A 24,248-nucleotide genomic window follows, 5' to 3' on the forward strand; every position below is an offset into this window, starting at 1 on the left:
ATAACAGGATATTTGCCATTTTCCAGTCCTTTGGAATTTCCTCAGTGCTTACTGACCTCCAAGTCAAGGGTTATATATGTACCCACTTACTGTACCTCATTTATTTAATCCCTAATCCTTAAAGTTCAGTAATTTTCAAGTCAAAATTATTTCTTTATAGTCATGGTATATATGCCTTTGCCACATGAAACAGTGTTCCAAAGTCGAGTATTCTCTATAAATTTTAAAAAATATCTTGCCTGCACTGCCACTTTACAATGGAGGCAGTAGGGTAAAGGTACAGTAAAGCTGGAAAACAAAAAAGTTAAAATTTATTGAATTTGTTCATTTTTTGAGCCAAGACAGTTGTCAACAATAGTTCATAATTGGGGCTGCATCCCAAAGTGTAATTTTTTTTGCTTTCACCATGTTTGGCATATTTTAGTTGTTACAGTAATGAACACTTCTTTGATTTCAAAAACACAACAAACAACATACTATAAATATAGTGTTTGCTAATTTGGTTACAGCAATGAAGTGTGCTATTTTAGTAGCCTCACTAACTGCATGTCATTGATACCATGCGCCTCCATTAACACATTACATGTTATATTGTGGATGCTTTGAAACTAACTAAATTTTATTTATATGGAGCAACTCATTTTATCATTTTTGTAAATGGACAAGAGGGATGGTATTACCCCACCAGATGTTTGCATGTGATGCCAGGGTACCCGCAGCTTGGCATCTTCCAGTACCTGGGATATCAATAGTCATGAAACCAAGGATGGAATAGTGCAATGAGGAGACAAACACAAGCAAGGCAGGTGTATCAGAAAGTGCTGTGTTCATTTTAATCCATAAACAACAATCAGCAGCGCCCAAAATAAAGTGCATTGCAGTCTTCTTCCATAAATAAATAAAACAATGAATTGTCTATAAAATCAGAGCTTACTTATGAGAGATAAAAATCAATCCACAATAAATAATGAAACCAAAATGACTGTAAAAACAGGAATAAAATGAGGTTATTTTCACTGTTCCCTGAGTCTTAGTGCTTTTGTTTCCCTTCTCCACACCCAATCATCTACAGGGTCATCCATGGGGGCCAAGACAACAGCAAGCGTGGTCATCTAATAAAATGGCTTGCTCCCCCAGCCACCTTGGCCTGTCACCACTGAGATAATCAATCATGCCTCCACTGTCCCACCACCTTCTCTTCAAGGAAAAGTCCCACCATTCTTCTTGTTCCCTACAGAGTCTCCTCCTGACCAACATTGTTCTGTCCTCTCCATTGGCTTTCTCTGCTGATCTCCATTAGCTCTTTTTCCCCAAATATCTCCTTCTTGAGTTTCTCCCATACGTCTTTCTCTTTTCAACCTTTCTTTTCCCTTACCAAGCGCTTTTAATCTGTCTTTATATAAAATCCCTGTACATCACCACACAGCCTTACATCTAGTACAGTCAGAAAAGGTACTGGGTTCCAATGTTCCTAATAAAATGATGATAAAATAAATGGGATGGTTGGATGTAGCATTGTTTATTACAATCAGAACATTTAGGTGAAGCTTCCCTTCATTATCAGGGCTATGTATGGCTATATATGTATGATGCTATACTAAAAGTTGAAATGATTGTCCAGATTAATCAACTCCCTCATTCAAAAGTGCATTAAAACAACTAACAACTGACATATCATATCATCACACAGTTAAAGGAAGCAGAAATCAAGTACAGTAGACCCCCAAAATTCATGGGGGTCAAGTTCCTAGAGCACCTACGAATTGTGAAAAACCGCAAAATTTGGATGTGGTTAAAAAAATGCCTATTTTTATACTTTAAACCCTAAATATGCCCCCAAAACACTTTAATTTAATTTCAAACTCAGCTTAATACATTAACTAAAAAAAAAGAATATAAAGGTAAACCTGTATACTGTACAGTACTGTACTGCTATGTCTCCCACAGTGCTAGAATATAAAATACCGATGTTACTGCTATATGTATGGTAATTCATGCAAGCGTGTTTTCATTGCCAGAAGCCTTAGAAGGTGCAGGGAGTTTCGGCGGCATCTTGGAGCTTTAACCCTTAAACTGCCACATACCTGGGGGTTAATGCATCCCTGGACGCCAAATACTTTTTTGCTGCACTTTAAGTAAACGTTACAATTCACAAAGAAAAAGTGAAATTTTAATGGAACACATTTTTTTTCATGCAAAGAGCATTTTACACACTGCTAATGAACTGTAAAAACAATTAAAAAATTTCTGGAACAATATGTACAAGGTGCAACTGACGCCATGGATGAAATTCAGTAAATCACCGAGCCAAATGCGCTTGAACTGGCTGCATTCAAGCACACAGAGGTAAGCACTGATGCTTGCAGGTTAGTCTAGTGCAGCGGCTCAATCCCAGGGACAGTGAGGCTGCAGTGCTGCAGGGTGTCACGCTTGGGTCACAGAATTGCAGAGAAACACAAGAGATTGTAGAGACAGGAACTTTAGTCAAATACTTCGAATGAACATGTCTCTTTCAGAAGTAAAACGAGCTCAGTATGCAGTTAGTTCTCGATTAAAGAATAGACGAACATCATAGGGGAGCAGGACCCCCAACAGGAGCAGAGGATGTCTGGGGGAGGAGAGAGAAACAAAGCAATCAGCCAAAAAGGACAGGTGCTGTTCAGGATTTTAAGTATGTGTAGCGTTGTGCAAGAAGCTTATCACACGACACAGCAGCCGCAAGTAAGCCCAGCAAGTAAGGGAGCAATGTGAAAGAAGTCTATCAGCATTTTTTAAGAGGGGATTTTTGAGGAGCGTCCGTGTCTTCTAGGGGTGCTGAATGCTCACAAGAGGCTGGCAGTGGTCATGAGCTGGTCGCTCAACGAATGTACGGCACTGACTGATCAGCTGCTGCGTGCTCGCAAATGGCACTGGGAAACGACTATAGCCGGTTTTGGCGGTTTAAGGGTTAAGAGGAACAAAATGGAAAACACAAGAATAGTCAGCTGGAGATGCATCACAGTCAATCAGCAGCAAGGAGAAATGAATAACGCTGTAGCGGTCCGGTGCAGCTAAGATTCACACCGTTGAGAATATGGTGATTTAACTTTATATTTATTTTTATGGTGGTTATTCCAGGGACGCACCCAACCTTGGCCCGGCCCACACGCACTCACAAACAGACAAAAACAAAGCAAACCGGTAATCAACAGCAAATAAAGAATGTAATGAAAACAAATGAAATAAATCATACCACCACCCCTCTTCCCCTTATGGCGATTACACATTAAATACAACAAAGCACAAACAAAACACATACAGTAAATCATGAAAAACGGCAACGGATGAAATGTAATGATGAAAACAGATAGTCCAGAGAGCCGCACACTGAATGGGAATGTAAAGATAGTCCTACCGCTAGTTCCTGAAATGGTGAAGACGGGTGGACGGGTTCAGGAGAGCTCCTTTCTTTGCAGGATGGCCATGAATCCACTTACAGTCCTCATGTGCATAGGCAGATGGCAGACAATCCAGACGCCAACCACAAAATGATCCAGGACAAAACGAGTAAGTACAGGTAACCCAACAGAAGGAAGGCATGAAAGGAACTTGAAACACAAATTACAAAACCTCTTTTTTTTTTTTTTGCTTTTGGTCACCGGCCCCCTTTTTAAAAGCAGCGTTGACATCCTTTGACCCCAACAGCCTCAGCAGAAGACCAATCAGAGCCACTGCAGGGACTGCTGGGAGTTGCAGTTTTGAATTCTATTGGCTACTTTCACCATCCCAAGCCGCATTTTCCTCAACAGTTGCTTCCTGTACTCTCTACGGTATAGTATTGTCACGAAAAAAGCCATAAAAATTGTGGAGGATATTTGCGGTTTCCGCTAACAATTATTAGATAGTTTCTAATGAAAAATCCGCGAATTACTGAGGCCTCGAACTCTGAACCGCGACTTCGCAGGGGTCTACTGTATTTGTTTTATTTCTGGACCATTTCCATGAGTGGACAATAGTTTTAATGATGAAAACTTTTTTGTCTTCGAAACACAGCAAGATTTTTTATGTTTTTTTGAGTTTTAACAACAATAACAACAGCTTCTTTCTCTCTGTCTCTACCTTTGACCACATTTATCATTCCTAGCATTTTTTGTGCTTCCTCACTTGCTACACTGCAACTCCTCATACACTACTAGTGGTACATGCACAACAGGTAGAAAACTGTTGGTCTAAACAACAGTTTTATTGAACCAGCACACAACGCAGGACGTGCACACTACAAGCATGTCTAAAACCTGTTTTTTTCTCTGTACAAAAGTACTGAAACTCAAGACGGTTTCTAAATATGGTTTCTAGTACAATACAGTTTATTTTTGTATAGCCCAAAATCACACAGGAAGTGCCGCAATGTGCTTTAACAGGCTCTGCCTCTTGACAGCCCCCCAGCCTTGACTCTCTAGTAGGAGCGACTAATGCAATGTGCTATTCATGGGCTACACAAACTATTCTATATAGAGCATTTAGTTTCTTCAAAATGCTGCTGCAAGATTAATAACAAGGACCTTATAGCTTCTATTCTTAAGTCATTTCATTGGCTTTCAGTTAAGCTTTGGGCTGATTTCAAAATCTTCCTTCATACAGTGATATGTTAAAGTTGAGGCACCCTTACTTAAAATGTCTGTTACTGTGACTAGTAAGTGAGCAGAAAATTAACTTTATGCCTTTTGGTGATCAGTTTAAGATGGCACGTTTCTCTTCAGCATTTAATGAAAGATTACTTTATTGTTTTTGTTTTGTAGAATTGTACAGTGAAAAAAGGAAAGGAGCATAATGCAAATGTTTGGGAATCCCAGGATATTTGAGGTCTCATAACTTTTATCAAGGTCTCAGACCTTAATTATCTTGTTAGGGCTATAGCTTGTTCGCAGTCATCATTAGCAAAACCAAGGTGATGCAAATTGCAAAGCTGTATAAATTCTCTGACTTCTCAAACCTTATCCCAACAATCAACAGCCATGGGCTCCTTAAAACAGCGGCCTAGCACTCTGTAAAATAAAATAATTGGTGCTCACAAGCAGGAGAAGGCTACAACAAGATTGCCTACAACATTGCCTCAGTTCGTAATGTTATTTAGAAATGGCAGTTAACAGGAATGGTGGAGGTCAAGAGGTCAAGTTAAAGTCTGGAAGACCAAGAAAACTTTCTGAAAGAACTGCTTGTTGGATTGCTAGAAAGGCAAATAAAAACCCCTGTTTGAATGCAAAAGGACTTCAGGAAGATTTAGCAGACTGTGGAGTGGTGGTGCACTGTTCTACTGTGCAGCAATAACTGAACAAATATGACCTTCATGGTACAGTCAGCAGAAGAAAACCTCTCCTGCGTCCAAGCCACAAAATACTGGCATTTGCAAATGAATATCTAAACAAGCCTAATGTATTTTGGAAACAAGTCATGTGGACCCATGACACTGGGAACATGTCATTGGTAGAGGTAAAAATCAATTCAAACAAATACTAGCAAATTCTAGAAGCAAACATCACACCATCTGTAAAAAAGATAAAAAGATAAAGATCCAAAACATACATTAAAATCTACAATGGACAACCAAAAGAGGCACACACTGATTGATGGTTTTGCCATGCCTTCACAGGCCCCCAACCTAAACATCACTGAAAATACGTGAATAGATTTCAAAAGAGCAGTACATGCAAGACGGCCCAAGAATCTTGAAGAATTAGAAGCCTTTTGCAAGGACAATTGGGCAAAAATACCCCAAATAAGAAATGAAAGACTCTTAGCTGGTTACAAAAAGTGTTTACAAGCTGTGATACTTGCCAAAGGGGGTGTTACTAAGTACTGACTATGTTGGGTGTCCAATTTTTGCTTCAGCTCCTTTTCATTTACTTGGTATTTTGTAGCTGTGAATGATGGATAAGAAAATATAATCTTGCTTAAAACATTAAAGAAATGTGTCATCTTTAACTTTATACCTGTTGGTTATCAGTTCATCTTCTGATCACTTAACTTTTCACATAAACAGACATTTTAAGCAAAAGTGCCCAAACTTTTGCTTGACACTGTGAATATAAAGCTTATCATTACATATAAACAAGAGCACACATTACAATGCCAAGATGCCAGCCTACTAAAGATTCTAGGGATTAACAAAATTATTATGGTAAGTCATGTTTTTTAGGTAAAGACCCTCCAAAGCTGTGGAATGATCTACCTGCTTGTCTGAAAGATGCCCCTTTCCGACACATCTTATAAATCCAAGTTGAAGAATTACTACTTTATTTTGCTAAACCCTGATTACAGACGATTAACTATTCAAATTGCATCTGATTGTTAAGTCTTTTGTATGAAAATACAATATAATAATTATGATCTGATAAATTTTTTTCTATTCTATTTCTCTTCTTGGTATCCCTACTGTGACAATTGATGCCATTACTCTACTTCCACTTTGAACTGACCATGGCTCAATGATAATGTAGTGGACATATATTGTTATATTCTATTTGTTTAAAAAAAAATCTGCCTCTTTTAAACTGAACATCGAAAACATATTTTGTTAAAATACTGCTCGCTTTGCTTGCCAACCCCCGGCTGGTGCTATGTGCAAGCCACTTTGCGGTTCTTCTGCTCGTGTATGGGGATGCGGGTGTACAATTTAAACCGATTGTTATTTTCATGGGAATTGTTACATATGCATAATAGAACTAATTATTTTACATTACAGCAAGGAATTAACCATATTAAAAAATAGTAAAACGTAATAATTTGAAAGTAAATTATGTTTCATGTTGCATTCAAGTTTTTCGTTGCATTATACATTTTCTGTATGGCTTTGACATTAACACGCATATATTTTTTAAACTTACACTTTTACTGCAAAACTTCAGTAAAAACAATTTTTTGAATTAAAAAGAAGACTGGACGGTGTTAACGGTTGTAGTTATTCTTCAGAATATTGCAAGCTGATGTTTGTGTTCAACATTTCTTGCATTTCCTGTCATCCTACACTTACAGAAATGTTTGTAGACACAGAACAAACATGAAATGTGTTCCAAATAACATTGCATTTATTAGCCTATACAGCTCTTGATACCTGACTCCCTGATAAACAAGGCTTAGGCTGGGAGAGGTTTTTGCCATTTCTGCGGCGGTGGGAGGATAGGATAGCAGGCTGCTTGGGCTTATCAACACATTTACAAGACAAAAGACGCTGACGGAGAGGTGCAAGTGGATTTAAGGTGGGCCGGATTTACAAATTTTTTCGTAAGCTTTCGTAATTCTAGTGTTAAAGTGAAGAAAATGTACAAATTTATAAGAGTTGAGAGAGCAGGAAATATGTCTGTCAAAAGCATTCACATGAATGAGATGTGAGTGGGCCGTGTGTGTTTGAATATAGTTAAGAAGAGGGTGTGACTTGAAACAATCTCATGTCAAAAGTCTCGTCTTGTGGGACTTGAAAAAAATCTCTTCAAAAAAGTCTTGCCTCGTCGCAGGATTTTTTTATATAACAGAGAGATTATTAAATATACCATTTCTGGAATATCTTATAGTTTATGACAGTGAAGTGCACTCTAAAGAAAAAGCCCATTCACTGTGGATACCAAGGGCTTTACATGATACCAAACACTGAAGAGTGTGGTCTGAGAAAGGTGTTCAATCAGAGATCAAAAGTTAAAGAAAGACAAGTGAAAACATTCAGGTGAAATAAAATCAACTAAAAAAGCATTTTTACATTGTAAAAACTGTAGGAGATACTTTAAATAAAGATTTTTAAGTAGTGCTTTTTGTATTTTTGTGCAGAGTAACCAAGTATACCTCTCCAAGAAAGGGCGTGTCTGCTTTAAGAGACCCAGGGTTTTATTCTCTATAGTCATGAATGCAATGTGAGGAAGGGGCTAATTCATTCATCCATCCATTTTCCTAACCCATTTGTTTATTCTGAAGAATGTGAATTTCCCATCGGGATTAATAAAGTATCTATCTATCTATCTATCTATCTATCTATCTATCTATCTATCTATCTATCTATCTATCTATCTATCTATCTATCTATCTATCTATCTATTCAGTTCAATGTCCTATGTGTTAAGAGTGTATCATAACAGCATTACATAACAATGTAACCAACCATCGACAGTGCACCTGTCCATCACAGGACACATTAGCATGCATACAGCTACACTCAAATCATATGAGGCCAATCCAGATATTCAAAATTCTCAAAAACTAAAGCAGATTTATCAAAATTCAGTGCAGTTTAATAATGAATGAAAGGAAAAAAAGCATATACAAGCAGAAAATGAGAATGCTAACTTTTGTAACATTTAACTGGTCCTAAAATATATATAATTTTAAAAATAGGTTTTATTGTGAGCTTTTGCTAAACTCACAGTGCAAAGCATCACAGTAATGTGACGGTACGGGTCCTGCTCCCTCTTCTTGTTTTGGAAGCCTCTTGAACCCAACACCTTCAGTAATGTAACTGGATGAGCTGAGCAATGAGGACAAATCACACTGGGAGCGAGGGGATAGTGTAAAAGTGTTAGTGCATTTATTAAAAACAAAAAAAAACTAATGTCCAAATAAATACTGCAGTGTTCAAAAACGTCCATAAATAACTAACCCATAAAAACAGGTGAAAAAAGTGAAGGTTAAAATAATCCCATAAATACATCCATAAAAATGAGGTTAAAATCAATAGGCTGGAAATAGTCCCTTTTTAAAAACCCGGTGTCACCTTCTTTAAGCTGGTGAGAGGCTCCCCTGCTTATCACAATGGGCTTTGCAACAGTGGAGTCGCCCTATTGACAGATGCAGCTGATCTCCAATTGGTCTGGTTGCCTTCCGTCCCCTGGCTACATACAGCTCATCCCACCGGACCGAGACTCAGGTCCCCAGAGATCAGGGTGCTCACACTGGGGCTCTCCCTCCCAAGTCTCCTTGATTCCCACTGCCTTCTCGGCGTTACGCGGCGAGTCGTCCATATTCCCGGATGCTCCAGCTCCTCTTAGCCACTCAGCTGGTGCAACCGCTTTCTACTGCCCCCACCAAGTGTCAGCCAAACACTCCTCCTAAGGAGCTCTCCTCCCAGCTGCCTGCTATCCAGCGAGCCTGCTCTCACTCGTGCACCGGTGCTTAATGCCTCCTTCCTTCTTCTCTCTTTAACCTTCATCCTTTTCTGTCTTTTTATTCTTTTTTCTCCTTTATTTCCTCCTTCCGCACTCATGCGTCTCCTTTTTAAATGGGGACGTGGCACAGGTGTGGCAATTAGCAGGTCCCGGCATCAATTATGGATACAGGCGATCCCGCACCTATGCACTTCAGTGTGGAAATGCCCACATCGCGCCCGGGAACTGTTCCCACCACACTACCACACACAACCTCCTTAAAGCTGTGAGTGCTGCGATTATTTATTTAAAAACTGGCCATCCTTTTAAAGCCACGGACCTACTATATCAGAAGTAACTGAAATTTTTCAAAAAGGAATAAGATACAGTGCAAATAATGATCCAAAACTGTCAAAGTGAAAACTTAAACAAGCTATTTTTATACTGAGAATGCATTCCAAAGTTGGGAAGCTATAAAGAAAAAAAAAGACCTGACAGTCACAGAGCATGTTATGTGGCACTGCAAGACAACTGAAGTCATGGTATCCCACTGACCAGGATGAATAAACTGAAAAGTACATACTGAACAAGCTCTATGAAGAACCCTACATATGATTATCAGAATCCATGGCCAATGCAGCTTGAGAAGCACATGTATAGTATATTGAAGTTGTATGTATCAAGACCATTTGTTGTATCATACTTTATTTACCTATCTGAAGTAAATAATGTTCAAGTAGGCTAGATAACTATTAAGTGTTGTTTGCAGGACTTTATCTAACCAAGTAATAACAAAATGCATATACTAGATTATCTGCATCTATTAAAAAAGTGATGGTTGTAATTCTGAGCATCATTATCATTTTTAGATTGGAGAAAAAAAAAATGACACTTTTAGAAATATACCTCTCAAGTACTACTCCCATATTCCTTGTAGTAAAGGCAGGAGCAATTAGTTTATCATTTAAAGCAACACTGGAAAAAGCATTTTAAATAGTCCTTTAGGATCAATCAATAAAAAATCTTTATCCTAAAGCTGTTTTTCTTTAAATAGTATTGCCTGCATAGAGGAATGTGCTATATGTGAAGTAGCAGTTGCAGCATTGTCTTTAGATATCATATACATACAGTCTGTGTATTGTCAACATAAAAGTAATACTCCAGGACCAAACTAAAAATAGTATATTGCAAAAAAAAAAAAAAAAAAAAAAAAGGTTCAAGTACAGGTCCTGTGGAACACATCTAGTTACAGTAACACATTTTGATTTACAAAGGCCAAGGGACATTAATTTCTACCTTTCAACTCAAACAGCATTTTAATTTTTCAAAATCTGAAAGTCCAATGACAACCTTTGTTTACAGTATCAAATCCTGCACTAATAACAGGAAAATTCTTATGAAATTATCACAAGCTATATATTTAGTAGATTTTCTGCCATCCTAAACAGAGATTCCTATGAATCTAGAACAAGATTCACACGGTCTGAGTAGAGATCCTGTTTAGTTTCACATAGTACAAAATCTGTTAGAGACAACTTTGCAATGCCAAATGAGTTTGGTGAACTAAATTTTTAAAATTCCTTATATTTTAATGAGGTTTTATTTTATAAAATTATAAAATAATGCTTGCACATTTATAAAAACTGTATTTTACTCAAAATTTAAAAGCCAAAATATAAGACTACTTACAGTAAGATGTAGATATAAACGTTTAAAAGATATCGTGGAAATAACTTGTTAACAAATACACCTTCATCTCAATTTGCCAAACATAATTTCCCCCATTCTTCCTCTTGGCAGATTTGCTCAGACTATTTTAAGTTCAAAGAATAATGCCATGTACTAGATTTAGTGAGAGTAAGAAAGGGCAGTTTGAGGCCAGGTGTAAGTTGCATTTTTCTTTTGCACTACTCTAGCCTGACAGAAGCACTTTGTGTGCTAAAAAGCAGAAAAAAGGCTATTCCAAGTGATCATACATCATCAATTACTTTTAATCCCAAAAATATCAAATAATAATATTACTGTGACCAGGAAAGCAATTGGAACTATAACAACTGTACTGTAAAATATCACAGTACCAATTAAAATCACTAAAATTTTACTTTACAGTAATACATTATGTAAAATTTAAGCATAAACTTTAGTAGTACCTTCTCAGAATTTGGTTTGATGCAGCGAATGAAAAATGGATTTGATGAACTCAACGTGGCCATGAGAGAATGGAGAGAATGCTAGAAATAGAAATTTAAATGTTAAAATATGAATAAAAATCAAATATGACAAATACATCTTAATACAGCAATATGTTCTACTATCTTTTACTATATTATTCAGATCCTATGTAAATTTGAATATATTTCAGATTACTCCATTCAATACCTCTGTGATCCTCCTACCCTAAATAAAAGATGTTGTCTATTTTTGATCACAGGATATATACCACAGAGGCATTTCATGGAAACACAGTTAATATGCAATAAACAAATAATCAAATAAATAAAGCCAGTTAAACTAAAGCCTAGGCTCTCACTATAAATAGGGAAAATTAGACTTGTTCAACTGCCTATCCAAAACTTACTGCAACATAAAATTTTAATTTTCCATTTAAAATCCTTCGCAATTCAAACTTTTTCAGGGTCAATGATACCAGTTCCACACTGACCTTAAACTGTGAGCTCACTGTTGGCTTCCGATGCTTGGAGCCAGTTTTCAGAGTATCCTGATTGTTTCGACTTGAGACATGCTCAAAGAGGTCATATATGAAATCTACCCTGAAAAACAAAGCACAATTTATGTCTTTTTTGGTTTTGTACCCAACAAAATACAATCTTTAAGCAACAGCACAATATTGCTGTACTATAAAGCTACTCAGCCTCATTTTAATGTAACCACTATTATAAACACTGAATATAACTAAGCTAAAAAGTGATACTGAAGTAAATTCTATTACAAATATGAGGGAATTCTAGTTTTTTATGGATTAAGTACCTCTCCAATGTTTTATTAAGATGGAGTGTGTATAATTGTGTATGACCTACTTTATAACACATAGTCAAAGACTGAGTGATTGTGTGATCATTTTTTGGTGATTATTGTTTAGTTGTTTATAGAATAGAGACAGCAATTCACATCTGGATATCAAAGTTCAATAATGTCAACAGCACTTGGATTTAATTTGTGAAATTATATGATAGAGGAAAAAACACACCTGAGCTTGACAGGCTTTCGCTTTCGCACAACCAATCTATACCTAAAATGCCTGAATCTCACAAAAATGTTTTTATTTTCCTTACTAAAATTACGTGGATGTGCTCACTTAACAAAACATGCATGATTTTAAGAGACTGATCAATACGTAATAACACTATAGGCTTAGAAAATTGACATATTTGGTAAATTTGAACGCTTTTTGTTTTCATCTTTGTACTTGTGCCCCATCTTAAACCACAAGAACAGGCCTGAAATTTTTTATTTATAAAAATTACTTCACTGTAGAATACAACTTCATGTGGCAAATATATATGTACAGTGCCCTCCATAATGTTTGGGAGAAAGATACGTTTTTTACTGGGTTTACATGTCTAATTTGTATTTCAAAATTCTGGTGTAAACAATTCAGATGTGATTAAAGTGCACATTGCAGACTGTTATTTATGCGAATTTGAATAGGTAAACCATATTACAGAATTTCAGGACATAAAGCTAGCAATTTGAATAAAAACTAGTAACTGCTTGTTATTATAATTAGGTAACAAAAATGTACTAAATATAACCACAAACCTGAATAAAAACTCTTTAATTAAAAGGCTTAATATTATCATTTAATGCTCAGAGAAAATGCCATAAAGCATTAAAACAATCTCCTACTTTAGCAACGAGATCTAGTGATTCTGTAAGACTTACCCACTTTCGCGTAGTAAATTAAGAACATCGTCCCTAAATGTATCTCTGTTTTTCTCAAGGATACCTCTCACATCATATATAACCTGAATTTGTAGCAAAAACATTTTGAAATGTATTACAGAAAGAATCTCTGAAATGAATTAGTAATGCTGATAGCCATTAGTAAGTGATGCAAATAGAACTTCTTAAGCTGTCATTTGTTAAACATGTTCTGCAGAATCAAAGCCACTCTACATATAAGTATCAAAAATAAAAAATGAGAAATTAAACACACATATTAATAACATTTTTCCAGCTGTCAATATTAACATAATTTAAAAGAATTGCAGGAGAGGAAAAAACAAAAACAAAAATGCAATGACAAACTTAGGTTACACACCTCACCAGCATACTGTTTCAATCCAAAATTATGAACTGCGACCCGAGGTTTCACATAGAATGGATTTTGCTAAAGAGGCATAAAATAAATATCAATTTTAAAAAACTGCACATATCGACTAAAGGCAATATACTTAAATTCTCAGAGGACTGAAATAAAGTTGACCTTGAACACTCACTCTTAAAAAGAAAAAAAAATAACATACATTACTATAATTGAGAAATAAATAGTAAAAATATACGTAACTTTGTCTCTGACCATTTATAATGCAAAGCTAAGCAATTACCAATAAATTTTTTACTTAAAAATGTAGGCATACTGTTGAAGCATAAGTATTAAAACAACATTTACACAACTAAAACATGTATTTAAACATATATTAAAAGTATTCTTTAGTTGATTTCCTACCGCATGCTGACTATGAAGTTTTTCAAGCAATGTGCTGTCAGTAGCTTTTGGAAAGTGACTCTCTTCATTAATGAGAGCCAACAACCCCAGTTTCTGAAGAAGAGAAGAATAAAAAAAAAAAACAGAATAAAAAGTCATACAATGTACCGTGCTATGTATGATTGCTCTTTGACTGCAATCTAACTGAATAACTCCAATATGAACTGAAAACCAAATATTAAGCATGCTATTTTAGGACACCCTGCATGAGAACATAACCTATTTTAAGTCATTGTTTAAGGTAATGATAGGGTCAGAAAGGCTGTAGAGGCCTTGGGTACATGCGGACAGAAATATAACTAATGTGAAATCAAGTAACAGCTGGTTACTTTCCCCTTCATTAAAAATATCAAACCTCACCCTTATGTTATTACCAAGATTAGTATGTTCAGTGCAGTAAGGAAACAATTTCCTTTTTTGGGTTTCATCAAATATTTGACACATGGTGAGCAGTTTAAAAATTATCAACAAAATAAGCATGTCAGTTTAAATATGCACCTTCACCAACATGTTTCTAAAGGCTAGACAAAAAGTTCAATTCAGGCAGAAACAAAAATTCTCTTGGTACACACAATACATTTACAATAAATTTTACTTTTCATTTTTTATAACAAGTAAAAAGAATGGTACCAGGGACGCAACCATTTACCTTTTCAATTAGATCCAGGCACTCCCCATTATCCATCCAGTTGATATCTTCCCAGGCCAGTCCCTCCCTATTAAATAATTAAAATTCCTGTTAGGGTCAGTTTACACTTCATGCTCAGAACGTGTACATGCATGCATCATGGCTTCCACGCGTTCCCAGCGTTCATTTGACACGTCCTGTTAGCATGTCCTAAGAAATTAGCTTGATGTGATGTGCGAGCTGCAGTACCAACAACAACAAAACAAAAAAATTGGGGAACACAATGTGTTCAAGTTGGAATGTGACGTCAAAGTCTTTGTTTACTATCAATATGTGACAGCAAGCCGCTTTGCAGATCCTACAGCAAATCATTATACTTAAAAGCAGCCATACAAACGTATTTGTGGTGCTTTTCTTCCATCTATTTCTTGCTAAGGCAATAGAAGCGTCACATATTCCCTATCATAATGACGCGATACATTTTACTCACATACCATCTTCTGTGCCATCTTTTTTTTTTTTTTTACACCTTCACAACAGCATCAGAATGTGTGGAAGCATATGTGAGCCACAGAGAGAAAAAAAATAGGGACACAGTGAACAAAATTAAAGTAGGACGTCATAAACGTCATCTTAAAACCGACCCAGTTGTTAACCGCAAATCCTTCTGGGGCTTCCTTCCGTGCTGACAGCAGCAGCAGGGAGTGATTGCCACACAGAACACATTAAATTTATGATATTCCAGCTCTGCAAATTTAGAATCCTTAGATTTATACTTGATGTCACTTTCATGATGAAATGTGTTAAAGCATGTATGTTACATTTTACAGATAAATCGTTAACTTCATTTAAATAATTAAAACTTATTTAAATGAACAGTAGGGAGTCACGTCCTTGGTGTTCCCTGCCTGAAGTTTGCATGTTTTCCATGTGGGTTTCCACAGTGTTCTCCAGTTTCCTTCTAAGGACGTGCAAGTTTGGGAATTTGGTAATACTAAAATGACCTTAGTGTATGTGTGTGCTTGTAATCACCTTGCGTTGAGCTGATGCCCCATCCAGGGATTGTTTGTGCCTCACACCCGATGGTAGCTAGAATTGGTGCATCCCTAGATTGATGGATGTAATCATTAAACATACATCCTTTTCAGAAATACTGTGGCATGGTGTCCTTAGAATTTAATGGATGCTTTGGGCAATTCACGACACATCGAAACCAAATGTTTTTTCACTGTGATGATATCGCGCACTGCCACCTGGTGGAATCCTCCAGATTTACCTGAAGCACACATGCCAGTATAAACAGTAAACTGCTTGGATAACAGTAGCGTCCACAAGCAACGTGTCACATGAAGTATAAACCCAGCCTTACTTGTAATGTTGCGAAATTACAATAAAACATTACCTTTTTTTTTTTTTTGAGTTTCAAGGGTTTGCTGTGAGTAGCATGGTGTATCCAAGTGAATACAATTGTCTACCTAACTCTTAATGATTTAATGTTTGAATGAACAATAAATACATCCCTATATTCTGGACCACAAGTAGCCATAGCCACAGTTAATAAGGAGTTAATATAATTTTCAATAATTTGTATAATCTAATCCTTACTTACAGTGCATCCAGAAAGTATTCACAGCGTATCACTTTTTCCACATTTTGTTATGTTACAGCCTTATTCCAAAATGGATTAAATTCATTTTTTTCCTCAGAATTCTACACACAACACCCCATAATGACAATGTGAAAAAAGTTTACTTGAGATTTTTGCAAATTTATTAAAAATAAAATTGAGAAAGCACATGTACTAAGTATTCACAGCCTTTGCCATGAAGCTCAAAATTGAGCTCAGGTGCATCCTGTTTCCCCTGATCAACCTTGAGATGTTCCTGTAGCTTAACTGGAGTCCACCTGTGGTAAATTCAGTTGATTGGACATGATTTAGAAAGGCACACACCTGTCTATATAAGGTCCCGCAGTTGACAGTTCATGTCAGAGCACAAACCAAGCATGAAGTCAAAGGAATTGTCTGTAGACCTCCGAGACAGGATTGTCTCGAGGCACAAATCTGGGGAAGGTTACAGAAAAATTTCTGCTGCTTTGAAGGTCCCAATGAGCACAGTGGCCTCCATCATCCATAAGTGGAAGAAGTTTGAAACCACCAGGACTCTTCCTAGAGCTGGCCAGTGATCGGGGGAGAAGGGCCTTAGTCAGGGAGGTGACCAAGAACCCGATGGTCACTCTGTCAGAGCTCCAGAGGCCCTCTGTGGAGAGAGGAGAACCTTCCAGAAGGACAACCATCTCTGCAGCAATCCACCAATCAGGCCTGTATGGTAGAGTGGCCAGACGGAAGCCACTCCTTAGTAAAAGGCACATGGCAGCCCGCCTGGAGTTTGCCAAAAGGTACCTGAAAGACTCTCAGACCATGAGAAAGAAAATTCTCTGGTCTGATGAGACAAAGATGGAACTCTTTGGTATGAATGCCAGGTGTCACATTTGGAGGAAACCAGGCACCGCTCATCACCAGGCCAATACCATCCCTACAGTGAAGTATGGTGGTGGCAGCATCATGCTGTGGGGATGTTTTTCAGCGGTAGGGACTGGGAGACTAGTCAGGATAAAGGGAAAGATGACTGCAGCAATGTACAGAGACATCTTGGATGAAAACCTGCTCCAGAGCGCTCTTGACCTCAGACTGGGGCAATGGTTCATCTTTCAGCAGGACAACGACCCTAAGCACACAGCCAAGATATCAAAGGAGTGGCTTCAGGACAACTCTGTGAATGCCCTTGAGTGGCCCAGCCAGAGCCCAGACTTGAATCCGATTGAACATCTCTGGAGAGATCTTAAAATGGCTGTGCACTGACGCTTCCCATCCAACCTGATGGAGCTTGAGAGGTGCTGCAAAGAGGAATGGGCGAAACTGGCCAAGGATAGGTGTGCCAAGCTTGTGGCATCATATTCAAAAACACTTGAGGCTGTAATTGCTGCCAAAGGTGCATCGACAAAGCATTGAGCAAAGGCTGTGAATACTTATGTACATGTGATTTCTCAGCTTTTTTATTTTGAATAAATTTGCAAAAACCTCAAGTTAACTTTTTTCACGTTGTCATTATGGGGTGTTGTGTGTAGAATTCTGAGGAAAAAAATGAATTTAATCCATTTTGGAATAAGGCTGCAACATAACAAAATGTGGAAAAAGTGATGCGCTGTGAATACTTTCCGGATGCACTGTATTATATTCCAGTTGCTCCAATGAAAAAATATGCTTGTTAAAATATTCCTGAAGTTTCTCATGAGCATAGTTAATAAGGAGTTAATATAGTTTTCAATAATTTTTATTATCTAATCCTTACTTATTATATTCCAGTTGCTCCAATGAAAAAATATGCTTGTTAAAATATTCCTGAAGTTTCTCATTTGCATAGTTAATGTTGAATTGCTCAAAACGATTAATCTGCAAAGAAAAAAAAAAATACTCTTAACATTAAACGCAACCTGTATTATACAAATATTCTACTAAACATGATGACACAATGTACATGGTAAATGGTACACAAATTTGCATATTAATTAGAGGGCTGACACATTCATATAAAAATAGTATACAGTAATCCCTCCTCCATCGCGGGGGTTGCGTTCCAGAGCCACCCGCGAAATAAGAAAATCCGCGAAGTAGAAACCATATGTTTATATGGTTATTTTTATATTGTCATGCTTGGGTCACAGATTTGCGCAGAAACACAGGAGGTTGTAGAGAGACAGGAACGTTATTCAAACACTGCAAACAAACATTTGTCTCTTTTTCAAAAGTTTAAACTGTGCTCCATGACAAGACAGAGATGACAGTTCCGTTTCACAATTAAAAGAATGCAAACATATCTTCCTCTTCAAAGGAGTGCGTGTCAGGAGCAGTGACTGTCACAGAGATAGAGACAAAAGCAAACAAATCAATAGGGCTGCTTGGCTTAAGTATGCGAAGCACCGCGGCACAAAGCTGTTGAAGGCGGCAGCTCACACCTCGTCCGTCAGGAGCAGACAAAGAGAGAGATAGAGAGAGACAGAGTTTGTTTTTCAAGCACAAATCAATACGTGCCCTTCGAGCTTTTAAGTATGCGAAGCACTGTGCAGCATGTCATTTCAGGAAGCAGCTGCACAAAAGATAGCAACGTGAAGATAATCTTTCAGCATTTTTAGACGAGCGACCGTATCGTCTAGGTGTGCGAACAGCCCCCCTGCTCAATCCCCATACGTCAGGATCAGAGAAAGCGCAAGAGAAAGAGAAAATTAAGCAATCTAGCTTCTCAGCCATCTGCCAATAGCGTCCCTTGTATGAAATCAACTGGGCAAACCAACTGAGGAAGCATGTACCAGGAATTAAAAGACCCATTGTCCGCAGAAATCCGCGAACCAGCAAAAAATCCGCGATATATATTTAAATATGCTTACATATAAAATCCGCGATGGAGTGAAGCCGCGAAAGGCGAAGCGCGATATAGCGAGGGATCACTGTACTTTGATTATTCAAAATATAATAATTCAAATTCTCAAATCTCACCACTGCTCTTCACATTTTCAACTCCCCTTCCAACTTGGCTATACTCTATGACATAACTTCCAGCTTAGTCTTTGTTGAACTATTTCTAATGTCATAAGTTATAGGAGCTACTTTGTGGTGCTCTGCTGATAACAAACATCACAATATCTATCAAGTAAAGCGGTTTTCTGACTTAGAATACACACTTAATTCAGAGGGAAACTTTGACTAGTGTGAAAATGTTGGACACGGTATCTATAGGTATAAAACTTTCAGTTTCTACTGTTCACAATTTTCACAATTCTGTCAGAAAGTTGTCAAAATCCCATTGGATTGTCATTTTTTTTAAAAATTTCCAATTGCAACCAAAGAGACAATGCTGGTTGGGATAACTGTGTATACTGAGGACAATAGTTGGATGGAAGCCGAGTATATATTGGACTGAAGAACACATGGAGAAGACAGCAAGGGGCACTCCAAAAGATGAACATGTTGGGTTTAGACGACTTCTGTGGACACTTAACAGAATCTGTGAAAAACCAAATGCGTAACATGAATGGTGATTTAGTTCATGCCAGGTAGTAGGTCATCCCAGTTACAAATATTGGATGCAGATGTCAACAAGCCATTCAAACACAAGTCTTCACAAGAGATACACAGCATTGACACCTACTGAAAAAATTCATAAGTCTGCTGTTTGGGAGCTCTGTGAACTTGTTTTCCAGGAATGGGTTGCAATTTGCTTAGAGAATGTTATCCACAGATTCAATACATTCTGCATAGCAAATGCCCTGGTTGCAGTGAAGACAATGCTTTGTGGGAGGAGCCTTTGGAACTAGAGAATGGGAGTGACCACAGCAAGAGTCAACCCACTGATGCAAAGGACCTTTTTGAAAAATAGTTTAAAAAACGAATACAAGTTTGCCTTTATTTGAATTTGCTCAAATTAATACATTTATTGGAAAGTAATTAGTTTTAGAGTCTAATTAGGTTAAATTTCATGTTTATAGGAAACCAAAGGCAACATGCTGTTGAAAAATGGAGGTGTCCTCAGACAGCAAGTCAGAGTAAAAATTGCCAAATTATTCAGGTTACAAAAATTTGGTAAAAGAACAGTTAGAAGAAGAAAAACAGATTCTCACATTTGGGCCCAGCCAGCCTCAAACACTGAAATAATAAATATACAATAACATATGCAAAATAAATCTAAGGTCACCTACCTCAAAGTTTTCAAATCCAAATATATCCAGAATTCCAATGGATCGAAAGTCATCTTTTCCTTTAATCTTACTGTTGAGCATCTGAATAATCCACGTAAAGCATTGGGCATAAAGTGCCATGGCCATTGAATTTCTAGAGTCCACTGCCTATAATGGTAGAAAAGACCCTTAATTTTGAAAACTATTTTAATATACAAAATTACTTAAAGATGCTCTTATTACTTATGTCTGTAGTGTTTTTGGAAACAAGCTAATTGGTTAATTTATATATACAGTGAAACCTCAGTTCACGAACGTCTCGGAACACGTACAAATCGGTTTACAACCAAAAAGTTTGCCAAACTTTCGCATCTGTTCACGATCATACACTCGGTATACGAACAAGCCAGTTTCCCTTTCGGTTTGTACGTGTTCAGTCTCTCCCTGTGCATTTCCTGTGCAGTGAGCAAGAGAGAGAGCGAGACACACACATGAGAGAGAGAGACACACACACACAGGCAGCACGAGAGAGACATACACACACAGGCGCGCGAGAGAGAGAGACACACACACACAGGCAGCGCGAGAGAGAGACACACACACATACACACAGGCAGCGCGAGAGAGAGACACACACACAGGCAGCGCGAGAGAGAGAGACACACACATACACAGGCAGCGCGCGAGAGAGAGAGACACACACACACAGGCAGTGTGAGAGAGAGACACACACACACATAGGCAGCGCGAGAGAGACACACACACACATAGGCAGCGCGCGAGAGAGAGACACACACACACACACACAGGCAGCACGAGAGAAAGAGCTGGACGCATAAGGTAGAGAAGGCAGTTAAAGAATGCACTGGGCTTGATTTTGTTTTCACTTCTGTTTACAGCGATCGGTTCGTAGCGTGCATTGTTGCAATGTTACTTTTCTTGGTGGTTTATTAAATTCGATTTTTTCAAATGTTCATTTTTTTCCCTGTGCTTAAAACTCATTAAAAAAAGTGTTTTTAACCAGCGGTTGGTAGCGCTATAGCACAAACTATTACAGTGTTAGTTTTCTCTGTTGTTCAAGGTTTTCTCAGTGTTATTCAATGTTTTTACATTTAGTTTACTATTACGCTGTGCATTCTATGGTTTATTTAACTATATTTGTGCTCAAAAACTTAAAAATATATATATATTTACATACAGTTCGTATGGTCTGGAACAGATTAATTATATTTACATACAATCCTATGGGGGAAATTACTTCGGTTCCAGTAAGGTAAATCTTCCAATCCGAATGAATACAATCTGTAGCAAGCTCTTGAGCTGTGCTTTTGTTGAAATGATAAGCACTTGCTGGAGTCTATACTTTTGGCCATGTGCTCCTCACTGCAGAACCAAAAATCCAAACAATGGAGTTGCAATGATCCAGCTAAATCCATGCCTTGCTGCACACAGTACAGTATAAACAAAAATCCATGGGATGCGGTAACGTTTTTTTGTTTATTCCCTCCATTAGACTATTTTCAATGTAACCCATGAAGCACTAAAAATCTCTGACACCACACTAACACATACCTAACTAATTAACTATTAAGTACATAATTGTGAAGATTTTTCCTGTTCAATGATTTTTAGAATGTGCAGCTGGTTCTGATCCAACACCACCCCTTGACTTTTTTTTTTGCAGTGAGGACATTGTTGCATTTGTAGGTTAGGTTAAATAGACTTTTCAGCTATTAGCAATACAAAGTTAATGCTCTTTAAACAATCTGGCCTAATACTCCTAAAACTCGCTGCATTATTTTAACTTGCCACTCACTGAACAATTTAGCTTAATAAATATTGTTTAAATTAGTTTAGGGCCAAGGCTTGAACTTCAGCATGAGATCAAAGGAATAATGTACTAGTATAACTTAAAACAGGAAAATCCCATACCTCTTTCCAGGCAAAAAAGAGATTTTGATATTGCCATTTTTTTCCCGCTATGTAATTAGTTCAGAAATAAAAATATTGTTCAGGCTTGTCTCAACAGTGTAATGATGTGATCAGTCAGCTATGAAATGCAATCATTTAATGTTGCAGCATCATGCATTTAAATAAGGCATATGTCAGGCAAATGGCTAGCTCTGTACCATTGGCTAGTCCACAGGTTTTTACAAAATAAAAACTTAAATTAACATTTCTAAATCTCCATATTGGACAGACGTATATGTGGCAAACCTAGGCAAATCTAATGATAAGACATTTAACTTGCTAACAGAAGCGCTTTATACAGAGACACAGAGCTCAGCTTTCTAGTGGTGATAAATAAATTGATAATGTTATTGAATATGTGAAACGGGTATCTTTGTCAGCCACAACTGCAACAGTTTGTTAACTACTTTTTAAATGGAAACCCAGGCTAACTTCCATTGTCAGTCTTGGGAGTTGCCCGATAAAGTCCTCAAAACTCCTCTGGGGATTTGCCATGATTGAGAGTTTTCGGTCTTCTCATTCTTTTTCAGGCCAAACTACCATTCTGTTCAGCTCAGCTCATTTTATGCTGCTCCAGCACACATAGCTTCATTTCCCTACAGATTTTCACCTAGATTTCCTCACTCTCTTTAAATGGAATACCCTCCACTAAATTAACCTCTATTCACTTGCTAAGCTAATAACACTTACTTTAAGCAAATATAAAATGGTAAGTGCACAAATGTTGAGAAATGACTACAAAAGACTGTTCTAAAATGACAACATCTGCTGTTACTATTTCATTCTGCTGCAATAAAATACAGAACAGAGTTGGTTTGAAATGGACAGAGTGATTATATTGCACTGAATTCACACGGAACGAATTCAGATCTGCCTACTGGCCACTAACTGAAGATACTGGATTTATATTGCAATTCATTGACTTATTTAGCAGATTTAGTTAGTTTTTAATCTCCAAGCAGAAATCAGTGCTTAGATTATGCTCATCTTTTGTCTAAATCAAGTCACAGGTATAAAACCTTTGTAGCCCATTACTTTATTTTACTCCAGATATTTGAATAATTTAACATAAAAAATCTTTCATCAAACATTTAAATAGTTTTCTCTCTACTGATATTTATCTTAGTATATTTATTACAGTCTTGTTTGATGCTATAACATGCAGAACTCGTTCATGGCTATCTCTGAGTTTTTATGCACTGTAACATTGTAATTCTCTTTCTTTATTTTCCATCTATGCATTATTAATTCTGAATTGATTAAATTTTTTAATAATAATCATCTGTAGTACTAGGATGTTGTACTGTGTTAGCCATTATGAATGTTGAGAAAAGCCAAGCAAAATGACACATTTTATTGGCTAACTAAAATGATTACAACATGCAAGCTTTCGAGAAGAACCAAGCTTTTAAAGAAGGGGCCTGTGTCGCCTCGAAAGCTTACATATTGTTAATAATCATTTGTAATTGACAGGTTTGATGTTATGAAGGTAATAAATATTAAAGTTGGGTCAAAATAAAAAAAAAAAACACTAATCATCTTGAATATGATGTTGAACTGCTTCCACCCTGCAAACGGTCCTCCAACTTGCAAGGAAATCTTGGGGGTTGGGGTGGGGGTTGGTGGCAGGATTGGTACTCTAGCCACCATAAAAAACTTAAGAGAGCTCCAAAATGACAGACAGGATTCTTTCTGCTCTCTGTGGGAGTAGCTCTACTGTAGCAGCCTATAGGAAGGCTGCACACTTTATGAAAGGTATGGGGGAAAGCCATCGGAAGCCTCATTCCCAGAAGAGTCAAAGCCGCTGGAGAGTCAATGCAGTCAGGCTTGTTGGTGATCGGAACTTATGTGGTGTTGAATCCTCAACCACTGCACGGCAGCACTTGGGTCCCAGTTTGAGGCAGCCCATCCAGGTAGACGCAGGGAACGTCTCGTCTCTCCGGCATGATGATCATCTTCCTCTGCTGTCGGAGGAGCTTCGTAAACTCAGCATTTCAGTGGCAGCACTCTCTGAGGTGCGCAGACCTAGGACTGGTCAGATCTCTGTAGGTATGTACACCCATTATTGGTGTGTTGCTCTGATGGC

At 37.5% G+C, this 24,248-nt stretch overlaps 1 protein-coding gene across 2 annotated transcripts in view; it reads right to left on the reverse strand.

Moving 5' to 3' along the window:
- myo10 (myosin X) overlaps nt 1–24,248 on the reverse strand; it is a 442,319-nt gene that overhangs the window by 80,941 nt on the left and 337,130 nt on the right. For both annotated transcript variants that reach the window (XM_051928931.1, XM_051928929.1), the window contains 8 exons: nt 20,213–20,359; nt 17,812–17,912; nt 14,483–14,549; nt 13,795–13,887; nt 13,387–13,455; nt 13,008–13,090; nt 11,767–11,875; nt 11,255–11,335 (listed from right to left, as the gene is read on the reverse strand). In XM_051928931.1, coding sequence (XP_051784891.1) covers nt 11,255–11,335; nt 11,767–11,875; nt 13,008–13,090; nt 13,387–13,455; nt 13,795–13,887; nt 14,483–14,549; nt 17,812–17,912; nt 20,213–20,359 — 750 coding nt within the window. The remainder of the gene's footprint in view (nt 1–11,254; nt 11,336–11,766; nt 11,876–13,007; nt 13,091–13,386; nt 13,456–13,794; nt 13,888–14,482; nt 14,550–17,811; nt 17,913–20,212; nt 20,360–24,248) is intronic.

The sequence above is a fragment of the Erpetoichthys calabaricus genome, chromosome 6 (genome assembly GCF_900747795.2).
Source record: "Erpetoichthys calabaricus chromosome 6, fErpCal1.3, whole genome shotgun sequence".
Classification (NCBI taxonomy): Eukaryota; Metazoa; Chordata; class Cladistia; order Polypteriformes; family Polypteridae; genus Erpetoichthys; species Erpetoichthys calabaricus.